Source organism: Panthera leo, chromosome C1 (genome assembly GCF_018350215.1).
Source record: "Panthera leo isolate Ple1 chromosome C1, P.leo_Ple1_pat1.1, whole genome shotgun sequence".
In the NCBI taxonomy this organism is placed as follows: Eukaryota; Metazoa; Chordata; class Mammalia; order Carnivora; family Felidae; genus Panthera; species Panthera leo.
Genome location: NC_056686.1, coordinates 5,369,558 through 5,393,260, shown reverse-complemented (window position 1 = coordinate 5,393,260; position 23,703 = coordinate 5,369,558). Strand labels below are relative to the sequence as shown.

General features: G+C 40.2%; 1 protein-coding gene across 1 annotated transcript in view; it reads right to left on the bottom strand.

The window, feature by feature from the left end:
- Positions 1-23,703, bottom strand: part of PER3 (period circadian regulator 3) — a 59,905-nt gene that overhangs the window by 10,407 nt on the left and 25,795 nt on the right. The window contains 8 exon segments of the mRNA XM_042951091.1: positions 5,866-5,953; positions 7,553-7,895; positions 7,897-8,188; positions 8,599-8,838; positions 14,307-14,469; positions 14,691-14,808; positions 15,272-15,396; positions 20,628-20,636. Coding sequence (XP_042807025.1) covers positions 5,866-5,953; positions 7,553-7,895; positions 7,897-8,188; positions 8,599-8,838; positions 14,307-14,469; positions 14,691-14,808; positions 15,272-15,396; positions 20,628-20,636 — 1,378 coding nt within the window.

The window sequence follows — 23,703 nt, the reverse complement described above, 5'->3', positions numbered from 1 at the left end:
ATGGAAGGAAAGCTTCCAAATTCATTCTATGAAGCCAGCATTACCTTGATTCAAAACCAGACAAAGAACCCACTAAGAAGGAGAATTACCGGCCAAAATCCCTAATGAACACAGATGCCAAAATTCTCAACAAAACATAAGCAAATTGAATTCAACAGTACCTTAAAAGAATTACCCATCATGATCAAGCGGGATTCATTCCTTGGCTGCAGGGCTGGTTCAATATTCACAAATCAATCAACATTATATACCACATTAGTAGAAGGAAGGATAAGAACCATGTGATCCTGTCAATAGATGCAGAAAAAGCATTTGACAAAATACAGCATCTTTTGATAAAAACCCTCAAGAAAGTTGGGACAGATGGAACATGCCTTAACACCATAAAAGCCATATATGAAAGGCCCACAGCTAATATCATCCTCAGTGGGGAAAAACTGAGAGCTCTCCCACTATGATCAGAATGCCACAGGACGTCCATTCTCACCACTGTTATTCAATATACTGTTTGAAGTCCTAGCCTCAGCAATCAGACAACAAAATGAAATAAAAGGCATCCAAACTGGCAAAGAAGTCAAACTTTCACTCTTTGCAGATTACATGATACTCTACATGGAAAACCGGAAAGACTCCACCAAAAAAACTGCTAAAGCAGATACATGAATTCAGCAAAGTTGCAGGATATAAAATCAATGCACAGAAGTCAGTTGCATTTCTATACACCAATGATGAAGCAACAGAAAAAGATATCAAGGAATCGATCCCACTTAAAATGGCACCAAAACCCACAAAATGCCTAGGAATAAACCCAACCAAAGAGGTAAAAGATCTCTACACTGAAAACTATAGAAAGCTTATGGAAGAAATTGAAGAAGACACAAAGAAATGGAAAAATATTCCATGTTCATGGATTAGAAAAACAAATATTTTTACAATGTTGATACTACCCAAATCAATCTACATATCCAATGCAATCCCTATCTAAATAACACCAGCATTCTTCACAGAGCTAGAACAAACAATCCTAAAATTTGTATGGAACCACAAAAGACCCCCAATAGCCAAAGTAATGTTGAAGAAGAAAACCAAAGCTGGAGGCATCACAATCCCAGACTTCAACCTGTATTACAAGCTGTAATCATCAAGACAGTATGGTACTGGCACAAAAACAGACACACAGATCAATGGAAAGAATAGAAAACCCAGAAATGGACCCACAAATATATGGCCAACTAATCTTTGACAAAGCAGGAAAGAGTATCCAATGGAAAAAATACAGTCTCTTTAGCAAATGGTGCTGGGAGAACTGGACAGCAACATCCAGAATGAACCTGGACCACTTTCTAATACCATTCACAAAAATAAATTCAAAATGGATACAAGATCTAAATGTGAGACAGGAAACCATCAAAATCTTACAGAGGAAAACACAAAGCAACCCTCTTTGACCTTGGCTACAACAACTTATTAGTAGACATGTCTCCAGGGCAAAGGAAGTGAAAGCAAAAAATGAACTATTAGGACTTCATCAAGATAAAAGCTTCTGCACAGCAAAAGAAACAACAAAACTAAAAGGCAACTGACAGAATGGCAGAAGATATTTGCAAATGACATATCAGATAAAGGGCTAGTATCCAAAATCAATAAGGAACTTACCAAACTAACATCGAAAAAGCAAATAACGCAGTGAAGAAATGGTCAGAAGACATGAATAGACACTTTCCATAGAAGACAACCAGGTGGCAAACAGATACATGAAAAGATGCTCAATGTCACTCATCATCAGGGAAATACAAATCAAGACCACAATGAAATACTACCTCACACCGGTCAGAATGACTAAAATTAACAACTCAGGAAACAATAGATGTTGGTGAGGATGTGGAGAAAAGGGAACACTTTTGCACTGTCAGTGGGAATGCAAACTGGTGCAGCCAGTCTGGAAAACAGTATGGAGGTTCCTCAAAAAATTAAAAATAGAACTACCCTACGACCCAGCAATTGCACTACTAGGAATTTATCCGAAGGATACAGGAGTGCTGATTTGAAGGGGCATATGTACCCTGATGTTTACAGTAGCACTATCAACAATAGCCAAATTATGAAAAGAGCCCAAATGTCCACTGACTGATGAATGGATAAAGAAGATGTGGTATATATACAATGGAACACTACTCGGTGATGAAAAAGAATGAAATCTTGCCATTTGCAACAACGTGGATGAAACTAGAGCGTATTATGCTAAGCGAAATAAGTCATACAGAGAAAGACATATCATATGATTTCACTCATACATAGAATTTGAGAAACTCAACTGATGAACACAGGGGAAGGGAAGGGAAAATAAGATAAAAACAGGGAGGTAAACCATAAGAGACTCTTAAGTACAGAGAACAAACTGAGGGTTGCTGGAGGGGAGGTGGTGGGGGGATGGGCTAAATGGGTGTTGGGCATTAAGGAGGGCACTTGTTGGGATGAGCACTGGGTGTCATATGTAAGAGATGAATCACTGGGTTCTGCTCCTGAAGCCAAGATTACACTATATGTTAACTAACTTGAATATTAAAAAAAAAAAAAAGTTAAACAATGCATGTTAGTCACGTTACTTCTCACTGTCTTGTCTATAGTCAAAATTATGATCTATAATTCCATTTTGTCACCCAAATTCCATATATTTTTCTAAGTGTTATCAGCACATATTAATAAATAATTTTGATGAGGGGAAAAAAAGTACTTAGGAATAAACTTCACCGAAGGGATAAAAGACCTATATTCCGAAAACTGTAGGACACTAATGAAAAAAACTGAAGACACAAACAAATGGAAAGATATTTAGTGCTCATGAATGGGAAGAATTAATCATTAAAATGTCCATACTACCCAAAACAATCTAAAGATTCAATGTAATACCTAGCAAAATACCAAAAGTATTTTTCACAGGAGTGGAACAAATAATCCTAAAATCTGTATGAACTACAAAAGACTCTGAATACCCAAAGCAAATTGGAAAATGAAGAACAAAGCTGGAGGTATCATAATCCCAGATTTTAATATATACTACAAGGCTACAGTAATCCAAATGGTATGGTACTGGTACAAAAACCAACACATAGATCAATGGAACAGAATAGAGTCCAGAAAGAAATCCATGCGCGTATAGTCAATTAATCTATGATGAAGAATGTAAAAGGAAGAAAAGACAGGATCCTCAATAAATGGGATTAGAAAAATTGGACAGCAACATGCAAAAGGATGAAAAACTGGACCACTTTCTGATGCCACTAAAATAAACTTAAAATGGATTAAAGACCTAAATTTGAGATGTGAATTCATAAAACTTCTAGAAGAAAAGGTAGTCATCTTTTTTGACATTGGCCTTAACAACATATTTAAGGATATGTCCACTCAAGCAAGAGAAACAAAAGCAAAAGCAAACTACCGGGACTACACCAAAATAAAAAGTTTGTGTACAATAATGGAAGCCATCAAAAAAAGAAAAGGCAGGGGTGCCTGGATGACTCAATCGGTTAAGTGTCCAACTTGATTTCGGCGCAGGTCATGATCCTGCAGTTTGTGAGATGGAGCCCTATGTCAGGCTTTACACTGACAGCGCGGAGCCCGCCTGGGATTCTCTCTCTTTCAAAAATAAACGTTAAAAAAAATAAAAGACAAATTACTGAACGTGAGAAAATATTTGCAAAGGATGTATCTGATAAAGGACTAGTACACAAAATACATACAGAACTCACACAACTCAACACCAAAAAACCAATCTGATGAAAAAAATGGGCAGAGCACCTGAAGAGACATTTTTCCACGGAAGACACAGAGATGACCAACAGACACATGAGAAGATGCTCAACATCACTCATCATCAGGGAAATTAAAATCAAAACCACAATGAGATACCACCTAACACCTGTCAGAATGGCTAAAATCAATGACACAAGAAACAACCGGTATTGGCGAGGATGTGGAGAAAAGGGAATCCTTGTGCGCTGTTGGTGGAAACGTAAACTAGTGCAACCACTGTGAAAAAAAATATGCACCTCCCTAAAAAAAATTAAAAACAAAATTCCACGTGATCCAATAATTCTACTACTGGATATTTATACAAAGAAAACAAAAATACAAATACAAAAAGATATATGCATCCCTATGGTTACAGCACAATTATTTACAATAGCCAAAACATGGAAGTAACCTGTGTCCATAAATGGATGGATGGATGGATGGATGGATAAAGAAAATGTGGTATGTATATATACATATACAAATATATATACACACGTATATATATTTACATATACATGTGTATATGTGCGTGTATACACACACACACACACACACACACACACACACACACACACAATGGAATATTACTCAGCCATAAAAAGGAATGAAATCTCGCCATTTGTGATAGCATGGCTGGAGTTAGAGTGCATGCTAAGTGAAACAGTGAAAGGCAAACACCGTATGATTTCATACATATGTGGAATTTAAGAAACAAAACAAATGAACAAAGGGGAGAAAAAAGAGAGAAAGACAAACCAAGAAACAGACCCTTAACTCTAGAGAACTAATGGTTACCAGAGCAGAGGAGGATAGGGGAAATAGGGGGTGGGGATCAAAGAGTACACTTATGATGAGTACTGAACGATGTACAGAATTGCTGAGTCACCGTATTGTACAGGAAACAAATCTAAAACTGTCTGTTAACTACACTAGAACTAAGATAAAAAACCTAAAAAAAAGATGTGATACACACACACACACACACACACACACACCGGACTACTGCTCAGTCTTAAAAAAGAATGAGACCTTGCCATTTGCAACAACATGAATGAACCTAGAGGGTATTTTGTTAAGTGAAATACGTCAGACAGAAAAAGACAAATACCATATGATTTTGCTTACAAGGAGAATCTAAAAAACAGAAGAACAAATGAACCAGAAACAGACTCATAAATATGAAGAACATGCTGACGGTTGGTTGCCAGAGGGGAGGGGATGGGTTTAGGCAAAATGGGTGAAGGGCTTAAGAGGTACAAACTTCCAGGTATAGACAAATAAGTTAATGGAGATGAAAAGCACCACACAGGGAATACAATCAATAATACTGTCATAATATACGGTGAGAGATGGTAACTACACCTCATGGTGAGCAGCACATAATGTATAGAATTGCTGAATCACTATGTTGTACACTGGAAACTAACATAACGTATATCAATAATAGTTTAACAATAAAAATAAATAAAGCTAATCATTCATTTACCGCATGACCTAGCAATTTCATTCCTATGTATTTACCAAAGAGAAATGAAAACATATGTGAACAAAGACTCACACTCAATGTTCATAGCAGCATTATTCATAATGCAACTGAATAACCATCAACTGGTGAACGGATGCCCGCACAATTTAATTGTACTTGGTAATAGGAAGGAACACCAGTAAGGCTCAATCTCAGTAGCACTGGCTTACCTGAAAGAATCCCTACACAAAAGACTGTATACTGGATGATTCAATTCACATAAAATTATAAAAAGTCAGAACTACAGTGACAGAGAACAGATCAGCGGTTGCCAGGAGCTGGAATATCAGGGCAGAGACTGACTATAAAGGGTCACAGAAGAACTTTTCCAGGCGATGGAAATGCTCTGTACGGTCACTGTGGTGCCGGTTACACAAATGCATACATTTGTCAGAACCGGTGAATTCTATTGTATGTAAACGCACCCCAATAAACCTTATAAACAAAGACAAATTACTCCCGCACCAGGGCCCAAACCAGATGGCCCATTACACAGTGATCTCCCGGCAACAGAGTTTGGAGAATTCATCACTGTGATCCACTACCTGATGCTGCAGAACCTGTTCTGGAAGGAGACTCCTCGTGAAGTAATGCCGCGTAACTGTGCTTATTCCCGCTGTTGCCTACGACACGCTGCAGAAGGGAAGGCCACAAGAAGAGATTTTTAACATCTCAGGCATCATATTACAAAATAACTGGCAGATCTTGAAGTTCACACGTTACACAGAATGAAGCACATACATAACCGGCAAGCAAACAGTTCAGCCTGTCCCAACACTGTGGTCAAAGTCCCTTTGCACGGAACATGACATATATGGCTGGGTTTGCACCGGCTGCACGGGAGGCGCCATACGGTCATACGCTTTAATTCTGCTGTTTTGTCATCCCGGATGTCCCGACCGTTTTGCCAGTTCTTAGCACTATTCCCAAAACGAGTATTACAGTGAATGAAACAAAGTTGCAGCTACCCTGAGCTTATATTGCATGGGAAGAAGGACTACATAAATATTACTTCACTTAATCCTCAGAATAAGCTATGAAGGTTCCGTCTCTTCATTTTTCAAGTCAGGAACAAAGGCAAAGGAAGGCTGACTGACTTGGTTCAGCGAACCGGCTGATCAAGTGACAGAGCGTCTGACTCCACGTCTTATTCCACAGCCTGGCTCTGCTCACTAGGATACACTGCCTTGCATGAGATTCTAGCAAGTGCACTAATATCAGGCTTTCCAAATTGAGCATATTTTCTCTATCTGGATCATCATATTTTGAGCATTTATCCAACAATGGTATCATATCTTGAAGGGAAGACCAAAGAAAATTGTAAATATTGACACTTGTCTTGATTCCTACACCTAAGTATAGGAACATCAGATTCCAAAGTTTAGCCAGATAAATATATCTGAGAATGGCTTTTTAGGTAAAGAGATAAACAGTTAAGGGAAAATGACCCACACAATTTTTGGTTTTGAAAATGATGTGTGTGAGTATCCAACAAAAACTGCCTACTCTAGTGATAAGTCAATGACAAACAGCGGCCCCTCCCTTCTCCATACACACCTCACCTCGGTCCCTCAACCACGCCTGCAAGGGCACACTCACTCAGTTCGGGTCTTGTCAGTATGGTTTACTCCCAACTTACCAGAACACAACCCCAGTTGTAAAGAAGAAAATACATTTTGTAGGCAATGACTATGTCAAATTAAATGACTGGATATCACATTTTAAAGGTGGGGGAGGGGCGCCTGGGTGGCTCAGTCGGTTGAGCATCTGACGTCGGCTCACATCATGATCTCGCGGTTCGTGGGTTAAAGCCCCGCATCGGGCTCTGACAGCTCGGAGCCTGGAGCCTGCTTTGGATTCTGTGTACCCACCTCTCTGCGCCTCCCTCACTCATGCTCTGTCTCGCTCTGTCTCTCAAAAATAAACAGATGTTAAAAAAAAAAAAAATTTAAAGGCGGGGAGCCCGGTTCACATAGAAAATGTGAAAGACAGGACTTTGGGAAATACTACCAAGTATCTAAGGAACCAGGACTCAGCAGGCTCCTTAGTTCTTGCTTGTTACATGGAGTCAGGGGGATACAGTGCAAATCACAGCGCACAGTCTCAGCCACAGCTATGATGCTGATTACCTGCTCGGCCTTCAGCGTCGGGCCCCGGTGCGAGCGCCTTAATTTTAATAAGAGGACGCTCATTTATGTTCTCACTCACATGCTAGAAGTTAGTGTCACTTACATCCTCGGCTTCTGGGCAAATGCCCCTTCTCATCTGATCTGAAGATTCGCGGGATCTGAGCGTGTCTTCCTGCAGTAAGTTGAGCCACAGTGGTGAGCTGCTCCTCGAGGTAGTGAGTGCGTGCTCTTCACGCGGCGTCTCCCATTTCCCCTCAGCTCGCCTTCGGCTGAGGACCGACCACGGGGGTTCCAGGCTGGCAGCCACTGCTGATGCTGAGGGTGGAATTTCGCAAGAGTCTGGTGCTCCCAAGAACGGATATGGGGGGAAGGATGGTGACAAAAGGGGACAGACAGGGGGTTCGTGCAGGAAAATGGTCATCAAAGTATCTAAGTAGGGGGGGGGCAGGAAAAGACTGCAAGCAGTTGGGCAAACGTGGCTCAGACAGACATTCGAACGGAGCCACTGCTGCCACGGGGCAGGGCTGGGACGGGGGAAGGAGCCGGGCACAACAGGACGGAGGCCCACGGAGAGGAGGCGAGGGAGGGGCCCCAGGGCTGTGTGTCCTGGACGTCCCTCGCAAGTGGGGACAGAAGGCGTCCTTAGTACCACTGCTGCCCGGCAGCTGTGGCAGCTTCTTCCCCTTGTGCTTCCCCTTCTTGCCGCCGGCCGCGCTGCTCTGCTTGGAAGCGGAGCCTCCTGAAAGGATGAAGGGGGCGCATATTATGGAAACTAGACCCAAAAAAGAGAAGAACGCCATTCATTCACAGGTAACTGTAAGCAGATGAAGAAGACACGACACCTGCCAACAGGAACCGCGTCCACTACCACGGCTACTAAAAAGACGAGCAAGAGCCCAGATAAAAGCTGCTGCTAGAAAATAAACTTACTTCAGAATCTCTCAATCACTTTCTTATCAAATCAGCTTCTCAGATCCAGCATCTAAGAAATCGTTATCCCAGACAACAAACTGTCGGCAGGAATTTCGTTCAGCATCTCTCCCATCTGTTTCTTAAAAACAACCCCCCAATTCTTCACTTCCTCTCTCCCAGTACTTACACATATTTATGGAATTGATAAACGAGGCACAGTTTTTAAAACGTAACTACCTTGGACGTACAAATGTTTAGCTTTGCTTCTGCTTTCTTGCGGAAGACAGGCTCTGTAGGGCGATGACAGGAGCTTTTCTCGGAATTTATCAACATAATTCTGTTCCTCCTTCTGTGCGTGGGCCGACAGCATGGCTTTTGTGAGCCCTACTTGTTGAAATTCTTCTGAGGTACACGGACCTGGGTGTGAGCACGGGGTCCAGGGCTCACACGCTGGGACAGCATCCTCTGCCAGAGTCGCTTCTGCTGAGGTGGAAGGGGACAGATTTAATTTTAATTGCTATCAATCATTTGCATTTATTTTATTTTCACTAATCTAATTGCTTTTCAATAAATTTTTACAATCATTACTACAATGGCTGGAATATAAGAAACTTCATCAACCTAGCAAATAAGTTGTTTTATTTTTTTCTACCTTTCTTTAAACTCTTTGTACACTCGCATATACATTTTGCAGAGTTGTAACACTCAATGTGCATATACACATTTACTAATATCTTCTTATTGTAAGTATTTTATCTTCTTAAATTCTTCAGATATGTTTTATCTTTGAATTAATTTTAAAAATCTGTAGTATAGGGGCGCCTGGGTGGCGCAGTCGGTTAAGCATCCGACTTCAGCCAGGTCACGATCTCGCGGTCTGTGAGTTCGAGCCCCGCGTCAGGCTCTGGGCTGATGGCTCGGAGCCTGCAGCCTGTTTCCGATTCTGTGTCTCCCTCTCTCTCTGCCCCTCCCCTGTTCATGCTCTGTCTCTCTCTGTCCCAAAAATAAATAAAAAACGTTGAAAAAAAAAATAAAAATAAAAATCTGTAGTATATTCATGTGGTTCAAAAATCAAGAAGCATTAAACAGGTAGTTAGTAAATTCTCCCCATTCCTGTCTACTATGTATCTAGTTCTCATTTATTTCCCCCACAGAAACTCCATTTCTTTTATTGCCTTCTATATCAGTCCAGATTCTTTATGCACCTATAAATAAGCATGAATACAGATTCATATTCCCCACCCCGATTTTTACTCAAAAGGCATATAATATGTACACTCTCTACAGTTTTCACTTAACAACATCCCCTCCCCACCTTTTTTTTTTTTTTTTTTTTTTTTTGAGAGAGAGAGAATGTGTACACACAGGGGAAAGGCAGAGGCAGAGGGAGAGAAAGAACCCCAAGCAGGCTCCATGCCTCCACAGAGCCCGATGCACGGCTTGAAATCATGACCGTAAGATCATGGCCTGAGCTGAAATCAAGAGTCGGACACTTAACTGACTGAGCCACCCAGGTGCCCCAGGAGCATCCCTTTTACCAGCACGAAAACAGCCATTGTACATTTTCTACATATCACAGTCTTCCATTTTATGTGTATACCACAACTTATTGTAGTAAACACCTGTAGACAGACTTGGAGTTGTCTTTTTAGATTTAAAATTGATAGTACTGGGGCACCTGGCTGGCTCAGGCAGAGGAGCGTGTGACTCTTGATCTTGGAGTTATGAGTTCGAGCCCCACGAGCACTGGAAGAGGCAACCACATGGGTAAATAGTTGAAGAGATAACCAGTACCTACACGTGAGCAACAGCAGCATGGGGTGGGATTTATAACATATGTGGAAGTAAGACATATGGCAACAGACAAAGGCCAGAAGGGGGAAGCAGAAGTACACTATTCTTGGATTTTTATGCTATACCTGAAGTGATACAGTATTTCCAGAAGGTAGACAGTGAACAATTGAACATGTATACCCTAAGTCCCTAAGCAGCCATGAAAGTGAAGCTCACTCCAAACATAAACATACCTGGGTTAAAAGCAAAAAGGCAGAAAAGATAGAACAGGCTAATACTGATTTAAAAAAATGCAGAGTGAATATATTAATATGAGACAGAGTGTATTTTAGAGTCAAGACTATACAAGGGATAAAGAAGATCATTTCACAATGATAAAAGGGCCAATTCAGAAGAAGGCTAAACATTTATGCACAAAATAAAAAGTTCTTTCAAAACACGTGAAGCAAAAACCAGTTTTACCACAAGGAGAAATGGACAAATGCATAATTACGGTCAGAGATTTCAGGACTCCTTGCGAAGCAGAACAAATACTGAGAGGACTAGTTAGGACAGACAAGACCTGAACAACAGTATCAACCAACCTGACCTGGTTTCCACTGAGAAAATATTCAACCAGCAGCAGAATAAACCTTCTTTCCCAGTGCACAAAGAACAGCCATCTAGGTAGAACACATCACAGACCATAAAACAAGGCTCAACAAATACAGAAGAATTCGAGTTTCATATTTTCTTGGACCACAAGGGGATTAAATTAGAAATCAGTAACAGAAAGAACTGTGGAAAGCCTCCAAATATGTGGTACTGAAGTAATGTGAGATAGCAAATATAGATACATGATGACATAAGTGATTTCAAAGGAGGTGGTTAGGGATAGTAGTCGGGTGTTTGAACACAATGAAAATGACACAATACAGCCAAATGTGTGTAACGCAGCTAGAGGTAAAAAAGAAAATTTGTATTAAAATCCATTAGGAGGGGCACCTGGGTGGCTCAGTTGGTTAAGCACCCGACTCTTGGTTTTGGCTCAGGTTATGGTCTCACAATTCATGAGTTTGGGCTCCAACATCAGGTTCTGCTCTGATAGTGTGGAGCCTACTTGAGATTCTCTCTCTCTCCCCCTCTCTCTCTGCCCCTCCCCTCCTCGTTCTCTTTCTCAAGATAAATAAACTTAAAAAAAACTTTTTTTAATCCATTAGGAAAGAAATATGTCCAAAATCAATTCGGCTTCCACGTCGAGAGACTGGAAAGAGAAGAGCAAGATAAAACGAAAGTGGAAGAAAGGAAACAGTAAAAATCAGAGGAGAAATCAGTGACATAGAAAACACGAAAACAATAAACCAAGCCAGTGCAACTGTAAGCTGGTGCTTTGAGAAGACCAATCTAATCGATCAACTCCAGCCAGACTGATCAGAGAAAAAGGAGAAGACATGAAGGTGACAACCTCCGAAATGACAGATGGAACATCATTAGAGATCTTACTGGTGTCAAAAGAAGAATAAGAGAACATTATGCACATGTTTATTCCAATAAATTTGACACTGTAGACAAAACAGACCAAGTCTTTGAAAGGCAGGCAATAACAAAGTTCACTCAACAAGTAGAAAACCTGAACAGCCCTGAATCTGTAGTTAAAAACTTTGCCAAGAAAACTCTAACCCCAGATGGCTTCACTGATTTCTAACTGAATTAGCTCTTGCCAGAGAGCATAGTATGTACAACGTTATTTTAACTTTGAGACGTAGTACAGCCCAAATATTTTATACCTCAATGAATGCATGGCGTAGGCTTGAAAAGAACTCGTACTGTGCAGATACTGGGTGCTATGTTCTCTGAATGTAAATGACAGCATTGCTCAGATCATCTACTGCTTTACTCGTTTTTTTTAACTAGATGTTTTATTAACTGCACAGAAGCAGTGTTACATTCTTCAATGGTTACGGGAAGTCTATTTTTTTCTAACTCTTTCCATTTTTACTTCCTACCTTGGAAACTCTGCTATTAGCGAATATACATAATGTATTATGATTGTTGTGTCTCCCTGGTGAACTGCTCACCACTATGAACCATCTCTAGGAAGACTCTGTCTTGAACTCCACTGGCACGCCAGTCCTCCTGTGCTCGTCATCTGCGTTGTGCCTCTTTTCTCATTCATTTATCCTCAATCCCTTGGTGGATTATATTTAAACTGTACTTTCCAGCCAGTACATACCTGGGTCTTGATTTTTTTTTTTTTAATCTGTTCTGACAATTTCTGCCTTTTAAGTGGAGGGGACACAGTTAGATTTAGAGCTATTATTATGGGTTTGACATGTTCCCTCTGGTGATGGTGGTTGTTGCTCTATTCCTCCTTTTCTGCCCTTCTTTTGGATCATTTGTGTGTTCCTTAAAATTACACTGTAACTTATCTCTTGGCTTTATTTCACAGGCCATCTTGACCCTGTTATGGATTTAAAAATATGTTAACGGCAATGGTTTCTGGAGACTGCTTATTAATGTCTGATTCCCTTCTCTGCCACTCATTTGCTACATAACTTTGCGCAAGTCACTTAACTCCTTTGTACCTTAACTGTTGTGTATACGAAATGGAGGCCATAGCTTGCAGGGAAATGCATTTGGAGTCATGGTCCTCAGACCCAATCGTTTAATTAGAGTCAGGGTGTAAACTGCACGAATTAGGCTTTTCAGAGAGCAAAAGACATACAGATACTTTACAGAGACCGTGCTTCTGTTTCTTCTCCTTGGAAGAAAGATGTGGTCCCACAGATGCTGAGATTGGTTTAAGATCAGAACAAACAATTATCAATAAATTCCCTTCAGTGGGAGCTTACAGGCTTTACTATCAATCTTTCAAAATGGTAATACACACCAGATTACAAAAAGTATAGTGGCATGACCACAAAATCTTTCCCCATTGGATGAGACCCCACCTTGTATGCGCTGAGTCACTGGCGGCTATTATGTCCACACTGGAATCGAAACTATTGAGAAAAGGTATACTAAAAAATTGTGCAGCTGCTCTTTCCCGGGGGACTGGCTCAGCTCCAATAAAACTCTATTTTCAGTTCATTAGAAACATAATCTAAGCTCCAATGGTTGTGTCTCTGGTCTCTTCCCACCGACCCCCAGCCCGCCTGTCAATACTGTACTCTCCGTCTCCAAGGGTCAGTGTCAAGATTAGATGAGTTAATTCCTATGAAAGACTAAGGACAGATGGCTGCACACCGTAAGAGCTCAACACGTTTCCTGATGGGCCACTGAAGACCAGCATCAAGAAGTTTGATAACCCCAAAACCTGATTTAACACCTTTGTCACCACTACTTCATCCACCAAATTGTTGTAAGGACAAAGTCAAAGGGTAGGAGACAGTAAAAAGGAATAAAAAGTAGACATCAGAAGAATTTACCAAGTCATTATGTTGCTAAAAGGAAGAGATATTTTTTTCCTTTGTTTTCTTAAAAACCCTTTTTAACACCCCACAGGCCCTCAGGGGTTTCCCACCTGCCCCGCCCCCCACTGAGAATGTGGGGCACACTCATATGCACACATGCACACCTCGCCCGATGGCCGCTGGGTAGCCCCCTTCCAACGTCCACAAGAACTGTGGCATGGCGTGGCATCCAGCCTGGGGGGTGGGCAGTGGAGTCTGAAGGAGAAGGGACAGGCATCCCCAACTCCTCACAGGCGCCCAAAAGGAAGAGAGTTTTGAGCACACTCTCCTCATTGTTATCAGGCCAATATAAAAATCTGGATGTGTATACGGTCCATCTGGTCACGGCCAATGTCAGTCTGACAAGGACACCTTCTCTCAAGGGCAACAACAAAGTGACCTAAGGCAGCCTCATAAACAACCTCATTAGTGACAGTTAACACTTGCTGAGGACTTACTGCTACCTCACTGGGTTCTGTTAGTTCTAAGTGCCTTCCACGTGTCAGCTGATGTGATCAACAAGTGACAATGATTTAGAAATACGGTCCAAACTATGTAACTGATACAAAGGTGGTATTTCTAAAACTACGGGCTGCTTTAAAGAAAGGACGACGTAATTATAATCCAGAAGTCATTCTTAAGTAACTGATATTAATGACGTGTTTTCTCACGACCCCGAATTTCATAGGAGTGTTTAGAGCAGGAGGTAAAACGTGGCACCCGACTCTGGCTGCGGGGCGTGGACAACGGTGCTGCCGTAGCTACACTGGCTCGTGCCAGAGCCCAGGCTCAGCGCCGCCGGGGACAGGCTCCTGGGGGCGCGTCCTGCAGCGTCTGCGGACCGCCTGGCAGTAGACATCTCCAAGTGAGCTGTGGCTGGGGTCTGAGGCGCAGTTGGGGGCATGAGAGAAACCGACAGTGAAAAGAAAAATCCTCAAAGGAAATTTATGTTAAAGACCAAGTTTGTAGGTGTTTATAACTGGCCATTAAGGAGCAATAGGAAACCAGGATTGTTGGTGATTCACGAAATAAGTAGAGACCAAACCCTGAAGGAAAACCAGAAAGGGATGGCTCTGTGCCCATCCTCTGGCTGGCTAGGAGGGCACTCGCGTTACCGTGCAAGGTCTGGGCATCATTTGCCTTGTGGTTCTGTCTGTCTTCCGAGGATGAAGAGGACGCGCTCTTCCTTTTCAAAGCCGGAACGTCGCAGCTCCTCAGGTATCTGCAACAATGTAACTAGGTCATGTGTGCCTCCCTGGCCCCTAATTTTGCCACTTCCCACATTTCTGCTCTTCTCACGGCACTTTTGCGTGGGTATGCCCTACACTTTCCACTTTCCTTTGATGAGGTCTTCCCTGACTGTCCCAGCCTGAATCACTGGAGTGTCACATCTCTTTTGCTGTGGCCTGGAATTGATCTCCAAACCTTGGCTCGTTTAATTTTTATCATCAAGGTCTTGTCTTCTCAACTGTGCCACGGCTCCCTCAAAGAAGGGACCAATCTTCCTTTTTTGCATCCCTTGAAATGTTCAATTTATTATAAACTGTAGGTAGGTACTCCATAAATACTGACTTATAGTGAACAATCAAGACAATAGATATTAAGTACGATGGAAGGTGTGTGCTTACAGAGACAACGTATGCTTTTGGAAAAACTGGCATGTTCTCAAAACTTGTGTCTCACACCTGATAACACTGTCAATGCAGTTTATTTGCTGATAAGATGGGCTATGCTGGTCTTTTCTCCAATCTTCACTAGACTCCACGTGTATGCTATTGTCTTTCAACGTCAGGAAGGCAGAAGAGACCTTCTGCTCATCTGAAACGGAAAGGATGTGTAATTAAAAATATTATATACCTATGAACTTACCCCACAAAATTAGATCAGGTCCTTTAGCGTGTGTACATTCAGTAGAACATTCTATAGCTATTAAAAACAAGCTCAGATCTAAAAAAAAAAAAATGCACTGATACAGAAAGGCATCCATGCAAAATGATCACATTTGTCTTTTGTTTTTTACAAAAAAGAGGTGAAACAAATGTTTCAGCAAAGACTATCGAGGAATAAAACTATTAGGTAAAAGGCTGATGGAGACTCTACAATACTGAGCTGACACTACCTGCCGACTGGTTGATCCTGGCCTCACCGGGACGGGGGCAACCAGACACAACGTGAAGTGTAAGGGGCTGCCAGGCAGATGCTGTGTCCAACAGAACTTTCTGCAATGACAGAACTGTTCCTCATCTGTACTGTCCAATATGGTAGCCACTGACACCTCATGTGACAATTAAGCATGTGAAATGTGGCCACAGCAACTGAGGAACTAAATTTTAAGTTTTATTTATTTGTAAAGAATTTGAATTTAGATTGCCAACGTGGCTAGTAGCTGCCGTACCGGATAGCAGAGGTACAGAGGGAAGACACACGGCCTCAGGCTGGAGCACTGAAGAACTTCAACCTTGTGTAGAAAGCAATGAGCTAATAATGGAGATGGAAGAAGAGCATGGAGACAGGTAAGAGAGAGCCCGCCAAATATGGCGTCACAGAGACCCAGAAGGTAAACTGGTTCAAGGAACGAGTAACTATGTTCAGTACTGCTGAGGGGCTGGGTTAGCCACGGTTGTTGTTGTTATTAACGAATGTCATCTGAGCTGCGTGGAAGAGACCACTCAATTTCTGGAGGGAATTAACTGAAAGATGACTCGTTAACTTTCACTTATGAACCTTTATACTTTTAATTTTTTAATAATTTTAAACTCAAAGAGGGCTACAAAAATAGTAGAGTTCCCAAATACCCTCTACCCAGCACCCACTAATGTAACATCTTGCAGAACTGTAACAGGATGAACAAAACTAAGGAATTCACAGTGGCACACTGCCAACCAACCACAGCCTATTTGGATTTCACCTGCTGCACCATGAACTGTCATTTTCTGCTCCAGGATCCAACCTGAGATTCACAGTGATCTCAAGTGTCAATGTCTCAGTCTCTCCTGGTCTCTCCTGATCTGCCCCTTGATGTGAGTTTCCCTGATGTTCTCTATGATGAGGCTGAGGGTATGCATCTTGGGGAGGGTTCCTGCAGAGGTGCTGTGCCCTTCCCCATGCCCCACACCACAGGGGTACATGACCTTGACATATTTTGTTGTGGGTGTTGTCAGCCTTCATCACCGGTTAAGCTGCTGTCTGCCAGAGTTCTCCCTGGAAAAGTCCCTGAATGGACTTAATGCCACCAAACGGCACATTTAAAAATGGTTAAGGGGCACCTGGGTGGCTCAGGTGGTTAAGCTTCCAACTCTTGATTTTGGCTCAGGTCATGATCTCACGGTTCATGAGTTTGAGCCCCACATTGGGCTCTGTGCTGATGGCGCAGAGCCTGCTTGGGATTCTCTCTCTCTCCATCGCTGCCCCTTACCTGCTCTCTCTTTCTCTCTCCCCCTGAAATAACTTAAAAAATAAATAAAAATGTTAAAAAAGATTTTTAACATTTTTATTTATTTTTGAGAGACAGAGGGAGCCTGTGAGCAGGAGAGGGGCAGAGAGAGAGGGAGACACAGAATCCAAAGCAGGCTCCAAGCTCTAAGCTGTCAGCACAGAGCCCAATGCGGGGCTCGAACCCACGAACTGTGAGATCACAACCTGAGCTGAAGTCGGATGCTTAACCGACTGAGCCACCCAGGACCCCCCCCCCCCCAAAATTTTAAAATGGTGAAAATATATATATATACATATGTATATGTATATATGTGTACATACATATATATATATACCACAATTATAAAATATTTCAATTAATTTCAGCTTTCACTGGAGGATATTCCCCACAGCAGTTATTACTGTGAATGTTTTTTCCCCTTTCAGATTTATTGAGATATAGCTGACATGCAGCAATGTGTAAGTTTAAGGTGTACAGCATAATGACCACTGATAGCAATTTCCTATTTCTACAAGGACTTCCTTGTAAATCCTTTCAATGGGGAAAACCAGTAAATATATAATGCATGTATGCTAACCCTTGTCTATCCATCTGTCCATGCATCCATTAAATAGAAAGGCACGAGTTCATGCTGACACCTTCAACTCCAACCCAGCACCAAGAGTCGATTCTAACATTCCCTCTTTGCTGATCTGTAAGTTCCTTCTCTCATAGTGAGGAATCTATTGTTATCTATAACATACACACCTGTTTGTTCAACCCTCCCTACCTCTAAATTACCTTTGGAATTGCTAACCCATACTCAGGTAAGAAACAAGTTTATCAACTTGATTACAGTGTTCGTGTCCATTTGCATTTTGTATTTAGTCCTTGGGTATCCAGTTAACACACTGATTTCCAAAGTTACTTAGCTCCTTTCTTCCTTACACCCTCAGTATTTTAATGCCATTTATTTGTGATGCAGTTAGATTCATTTGTCACAGGCTTCCTATCACTTTGGGTTTCCTCTACATTCTGGGTGGGATGAGGTAGGCAGATTCATGACTTTTAGCAAATGCACACAAAGTTGTGTTTCTACCACCAGAGTAACAAACAGAATGTTTCCATCACTCAGAAAATTCCCTTCAGCTGTCCCTTTGTGGTCAATGCAGAAAGAATGCTTTTCTAGAATGGAATTGTAGAATATGTAACCTTTTGATTTTGACTTCTTCCACTTGGTAAAATGCATTTTAGATCCATATATGTTGCTGTAGGAATCAAGTCCCTTCCCTTTTACTGCTGAGTAATACTCCATTGTGTGGATGGACCGGTTTAACCATTTACCTAAATGGTGAATGACATCTTATGTTGTTTCCAATTTTTGATGAGCATGAATGAAGTGTGATAAACACATAGACAAGTTTATGTGTGAACTCGAGTTTTTCTTTTGTTTGAGTAAATAAGAATGGAATTGCTGGGTCATATAGCAAAAGAGAGAATGTTTAGTTTGTAAGAAACTGCCAACCTTCTCAAAAGTGCTGTACAATTTGACATCACCTTCAGCACTGAGAGCTCCAGTTACTCTGCATTCTTGCCACAACTCGGTATAGTCAGTACTTTGTCTTTTACTTTTTAGCCATTCTAATTGGTGTGTGATGGTATCTCATGTGGTTTTCATTTCCTTATGACTGAGATTGAGCATGGTTTCCTATGCTATTTGCCATCTGGGTGTACTTCACTGGGAAAGTGTCAGATCTCTTGACCACTAAAAAAAAAGTTTATTTATTTTGAGAGAGAGTGAGAGTGTGCGTGCCATGTGCACAGGTGAAGGGCTGAGAGAGAGGGAGAGAGAATCCCAAGCAGGCTCTGTGCCATCAGTGCAGAGCCCAACAAAGGGTTCAATCTCACGAACCGTGAGATCATGACCTGAGCCGAAATCAAGAGTCGGAGGCTCAACCAACTGAGCCACCCAGGCACCCACTGACCATTTTCTGATTGGATTGTTTATCTTCCTATTGTCGAATTTTGACAGTTTTTTATGTGTTGTGGATATGAATTTTTTTATTGTACCTATAATTTGCAAATACTGTCTTTTCATTGTCTTGCTAATGTCCTTCAAGGAGAAGTTTTTAATTTTGATACAGCCTATCTCATCGATTTTTTCTTTTATGGGTCATGCTTTTGATATTGTATCTAAAACCTCTTTGCCAAACCCAAGATCACAAAGATTTTCTCCTAAGATTTCTTCTAGAAGTTTATAGTTTTAAGTTTTACATTTAGGTCTATAATCAAGTTTGAATTAGCTTTTGTATAGCATGTGAGCTATGTGTTGAGGTTCAGTTTTTTAACATATGTGGATGTCTAATCATTCAGTACCATCTGTTGGAAAGACTATCCTTTGTCCATTGACTTGACCTTGCACCTCTGTCAAAAACTGCATTTGTGTAAGTCTGTTTTGTCTCTAATCTGTCCCACTGATCTTTTCACCAATATCACACTGTCTTAATTAGTAAGTTTTTTTTTATTATTTTTTTTAACATTTATTCATTTTTGAGACAGAGAGAGACAGAGCATGAACGGGGGAAGGTCAGAGAGAGAGGGAGACACAGAATCTGAAACAGGCTCCAGGCTCTGAGCTGTCAGCACAGAGCCCGACGTGGGGCTCGAACTCACAGACCGCGAGATCATGACCTGAGCCCAAGTCGGACGCCCAACCGACTGAGCCACCCAGGCGCCCCTTAATTAGTAAGTTTTGAAATCACGTAGAGTAAGTCCTCCAACATTGCTTTTCTTTTTCAAAACTGTTTCGGCTATTTTAGTTTATTTTTTCATATAAGTTTGGGGATCCTCTTGATGATATCTAAAAAAAAAAAAATCCTGCTGAGAGTTTAACTGGAATTACATTGAATGTACAGACCAACCTGGAGAGAACTGACATCTTAACAATATTGAGTATTCTAAATCATGAATTTGATATATCTTTTCATTCACCTAGTACTTTTAAGTTTTTCTTTCATCAATGTTTTATAGTTTTCTGTATATGGATTATTTCATATCTTCTGTTAGATTTTGTATCTAAGTATTTCAGTTTTGCATAGTTTTTAAAAATTTGTTTCCAATTGTTCCTTGTTAGTACACAGAAATTTAACTGATCTTCCACATGGACTGTGTATCTTGTAACCTTGCTAAAATCAGTAGGTTTTTTTTTTGTAGATCCTTTAGAATTTTTCTATGTAGATAGTCATGTCATCTGTGAATGGAAAGTGTTTTATTTCTTCCTTTCCAATCTGTATGTCTTTTATTTCTTTCTCTTGCCTACTACATTGGACAGGACTTCCAGTCTAATATTAAGACATGGTAAGTGGATACCCTTGGCTTGTTCTCTAGGTTAGGGTAAAAGCATTCCCTTCCCATCAAGCATAATGTTAGCTGTAGGTGTTTATAGATGCCTTTTTGTCAGGTTAATGAAATTCTTTTTCTATTTCTCATTTTTGCATATTTATCATATGTAGATGTTGAATTTTGTCACATGCTTTTTCTCCATCTACTAAAATAATCTGATGGTTTGTCTTTTTTATTGTTAACATGATGAATTAAAGTGCTTGACTTTCACATATTGAACCAACCTTGCATTCCTAGAATAAATCATATTTGATTGTGATGTATTTGTCTTTTTTATACTTTGCTGAGTTTGATTTGATGATTTTGCAAATATGTTAATGAGGGATCCTGGTCTACAATCTTCTTTTCTTGAATTGTCTTTATCTTGTTTCAGTATTACAGTACTAATGGGCTCATAAAATGAGTTTGGGAGTTTCCTTTCCAAACTTCCTTCTATTTTTTTTCCGTCTTCAATTTTCTGACAAAAAGATTATGTACAGACTGGAATTATTACTTCCTTGAATGTTTGACAGAACTCTCCAGTGAAAGCAACTGGGCCTAGTTTTCTTTTTGTAAGGTTTTCAATTTCGAATTCAGTATCTATAGTCGACAGAAGTCTATTCTAGTTACCTATTACTTTTACACTGAGTTCTTTTTTTTTTTTTTAATGTTTATTTATTTTTGAGAGAGCCAGAGAGCACGAGTCAGGGAGGGAGGAGAGAGACACACACAGAATCCAAAGCAGGCTTCAGGCTCTGAGCTGTCTGCACAGAGCAGATGCGGAGCTCAAACCCATGAACCGTGAGATCATGACCTGAGCTGAAGTCGAATGCTTAACCAACTGAGCCACCCAGGTGCCCCATTTTCACTGAGTTCTGATAGCTTGTTTCTTTCAAATAACAGACCATAGTTGGGGGGATAGAGTTGTTTGTAGTCACTTTAACATCTGTGTGATCTTTCATTCCCAATACTGGCCATTTCTGTCTTCTTTTCTTATTAAGTATGGCCAAAAGATTGTTAATTTTATTTTTATCAGCTTTTGATTTCATTAATTTTCTCTTATTTCTATTTTCAATTCCATCGATACCTGGTTTTAAAGATTTCCTTCTTTCTGCTTACCTTGGATTTAATTTGCTCTTCTTGCTCTTGTTTCTTAGGAGAAAGCTTAGATTACTGATGGAGACCTTTTTTCTTTTTCTTATACAATCAATGCTATATCAATTTCCCTTTAAGCGCTGCTTTAGCTTCATTCCACAATTTTTTTTTGTTGTCTTTTCAATTCATTCCTTTCAAAATGATTTTACTTCCCTTTAAGACCTTGACCTGTAGGTTACTCAGATATGTGTTCTCTAATTTTCAAACATTTGGGAATTTTCTAGATAAACCTTTCAGTTACTGATTTCTAGTTTAATCAAGTCAGAGAATATACTTGGTATGATTTATATATTTTTTAAATTGTTAAGGTTTGTATTATGGCCTAGAATAAGGTCTATCTTGATGAATGGTCCATGTGCCCTTCAGAAAAATAAGTATGTTGTTGTTGGTTGGAATGTTCCATACATGTTCAAGCCAATCTTGTTGATGGTGTTGTTCAGATCTTCTATACCTTTGCTAAATTTCCGTCCACTTGTTTTATCAATTAGAGAGAGGTTTGTTACAGTCTCTACCACTGAGGATTTGTTTATTTCTCAAAACTTTTATCAGTTTTTGCTTCATGTATTTTGAAGCTCTGATGTTAGGTGCATAACCTTTTAGGACTGTTACATGCTCTCAGAGAATCAACCACTTTGTTGTCATGCAATATCCCTCTGAAACCCTCCCTGATAAAGTTCATGATCCTAAAGTCTACATTAGTTGATATTAATACAGCTTTTTGGCTTTCTTTTTATTCCTGTTAGCATGTGAATCTTTTGTAACCTTTTGCTCTTAACCTATATTTTTATTTGCAAAATGGGTTCTTGTAGATACTACGCAGATGCCTCTCGTTTTTTCACCCACTGACAATGTCAGTCTTCTAGCTGGTATATTGAGACCATTCACATTTCATGTGATTATGGATATAGCTGAATTAAAGTGTACCACTTTGCTAGCTGTTTTCCACTTGTTCCATCTGGGTTTTTGTTTCTTTTCTGCCTCATTTTGCTTTAAATGTTTTAAGTTCCACTTTAACTCGTCAAATGACATTTATTGCTTCTTTAGAAACTAGTTCTGATAGCTGTTCTAAATTTCACAACATACATCTTTTAGAAATCAGTTTCTACCTCCAAATAATATATTGCTTCTGATGTAAGGCCTCCACAGCAGCACATTTCCAGTGCCTCCCCCAATCCTTTGCAGTATTTTAACATAGACCACGAAAGCAGAAGAGTATTTTTGCGTTAGTTGGTTACCTTCCAGGGCAATTAAAAATAAGTAAAAAATAAAACTTCTTCATTAACTCCATTTCCAGTGCTTGTCATTTCTTTGTGTAGATCCAAGTTTTATGTCCGGTACCATATTCCTTCCCCCTTTAGAAATTCCCTTAGCCTTTCTTATAGACTAGATCTGCTGGCAATACACTCCCCGCCTAGTTTTTGTTTAAGAAATCTTTCAATTTCCTTCATTTCTGAAAGATACTTTCCACCACGTAGGGAATTCTGCACTAACAATTTTTTTGTCTTAAGACATTTTGTTTTCTAGTGTCCCCAGCATCTAAAAAAAATGCCTATTGTAATTCTTATCCTTGTTTTTCTGTATGTAGTCTATGTTCCTCTGGCTACCTTCAAGATATCCTCTTTGCTTTTGTTTCTGGCAATTGGAATATGATATTTCCAAGTACATGGTGTATTTTTTTCCCAAGTATGTGGTGTTTTTATCTTGTGATTGGTTTTTATTTGGTTATTTTTTGTATCTATGCTACTTGGTGTTCTTCTTATCTATGGAAAATTCTTGGTCATTATTTCCAGTATTTCTTCTGGGATTCCATTAGTCTTATGTTAGATCATTTGATAGTGTCTCAAGGTTCTTAGAGGCTCTATTCTACATGTTTCTTTGTGTTTCAGTTGACATAACCTATATGTGTCGATCTTCAAGTTTATGGATTCCTTTTTTGGGTGTGTTGAGTGCCCATCCAAGACATATTTACAACTCTAGTATTTCTTTTTGATCCTTTCTTTTATATCCCATCTCTATGCTATGATACCCATGTGGTTTTGCATGCTGCTCACTGTCCCATAGATTTTAATGTATTAAATTCCCTGTCGGGTAGTTCCAACATCTGTGTCCTATCCGTCTCTTGTTCGGATGGCTGCTTTATCTCTTGGGAGTTTTTTTCCTTGCCTC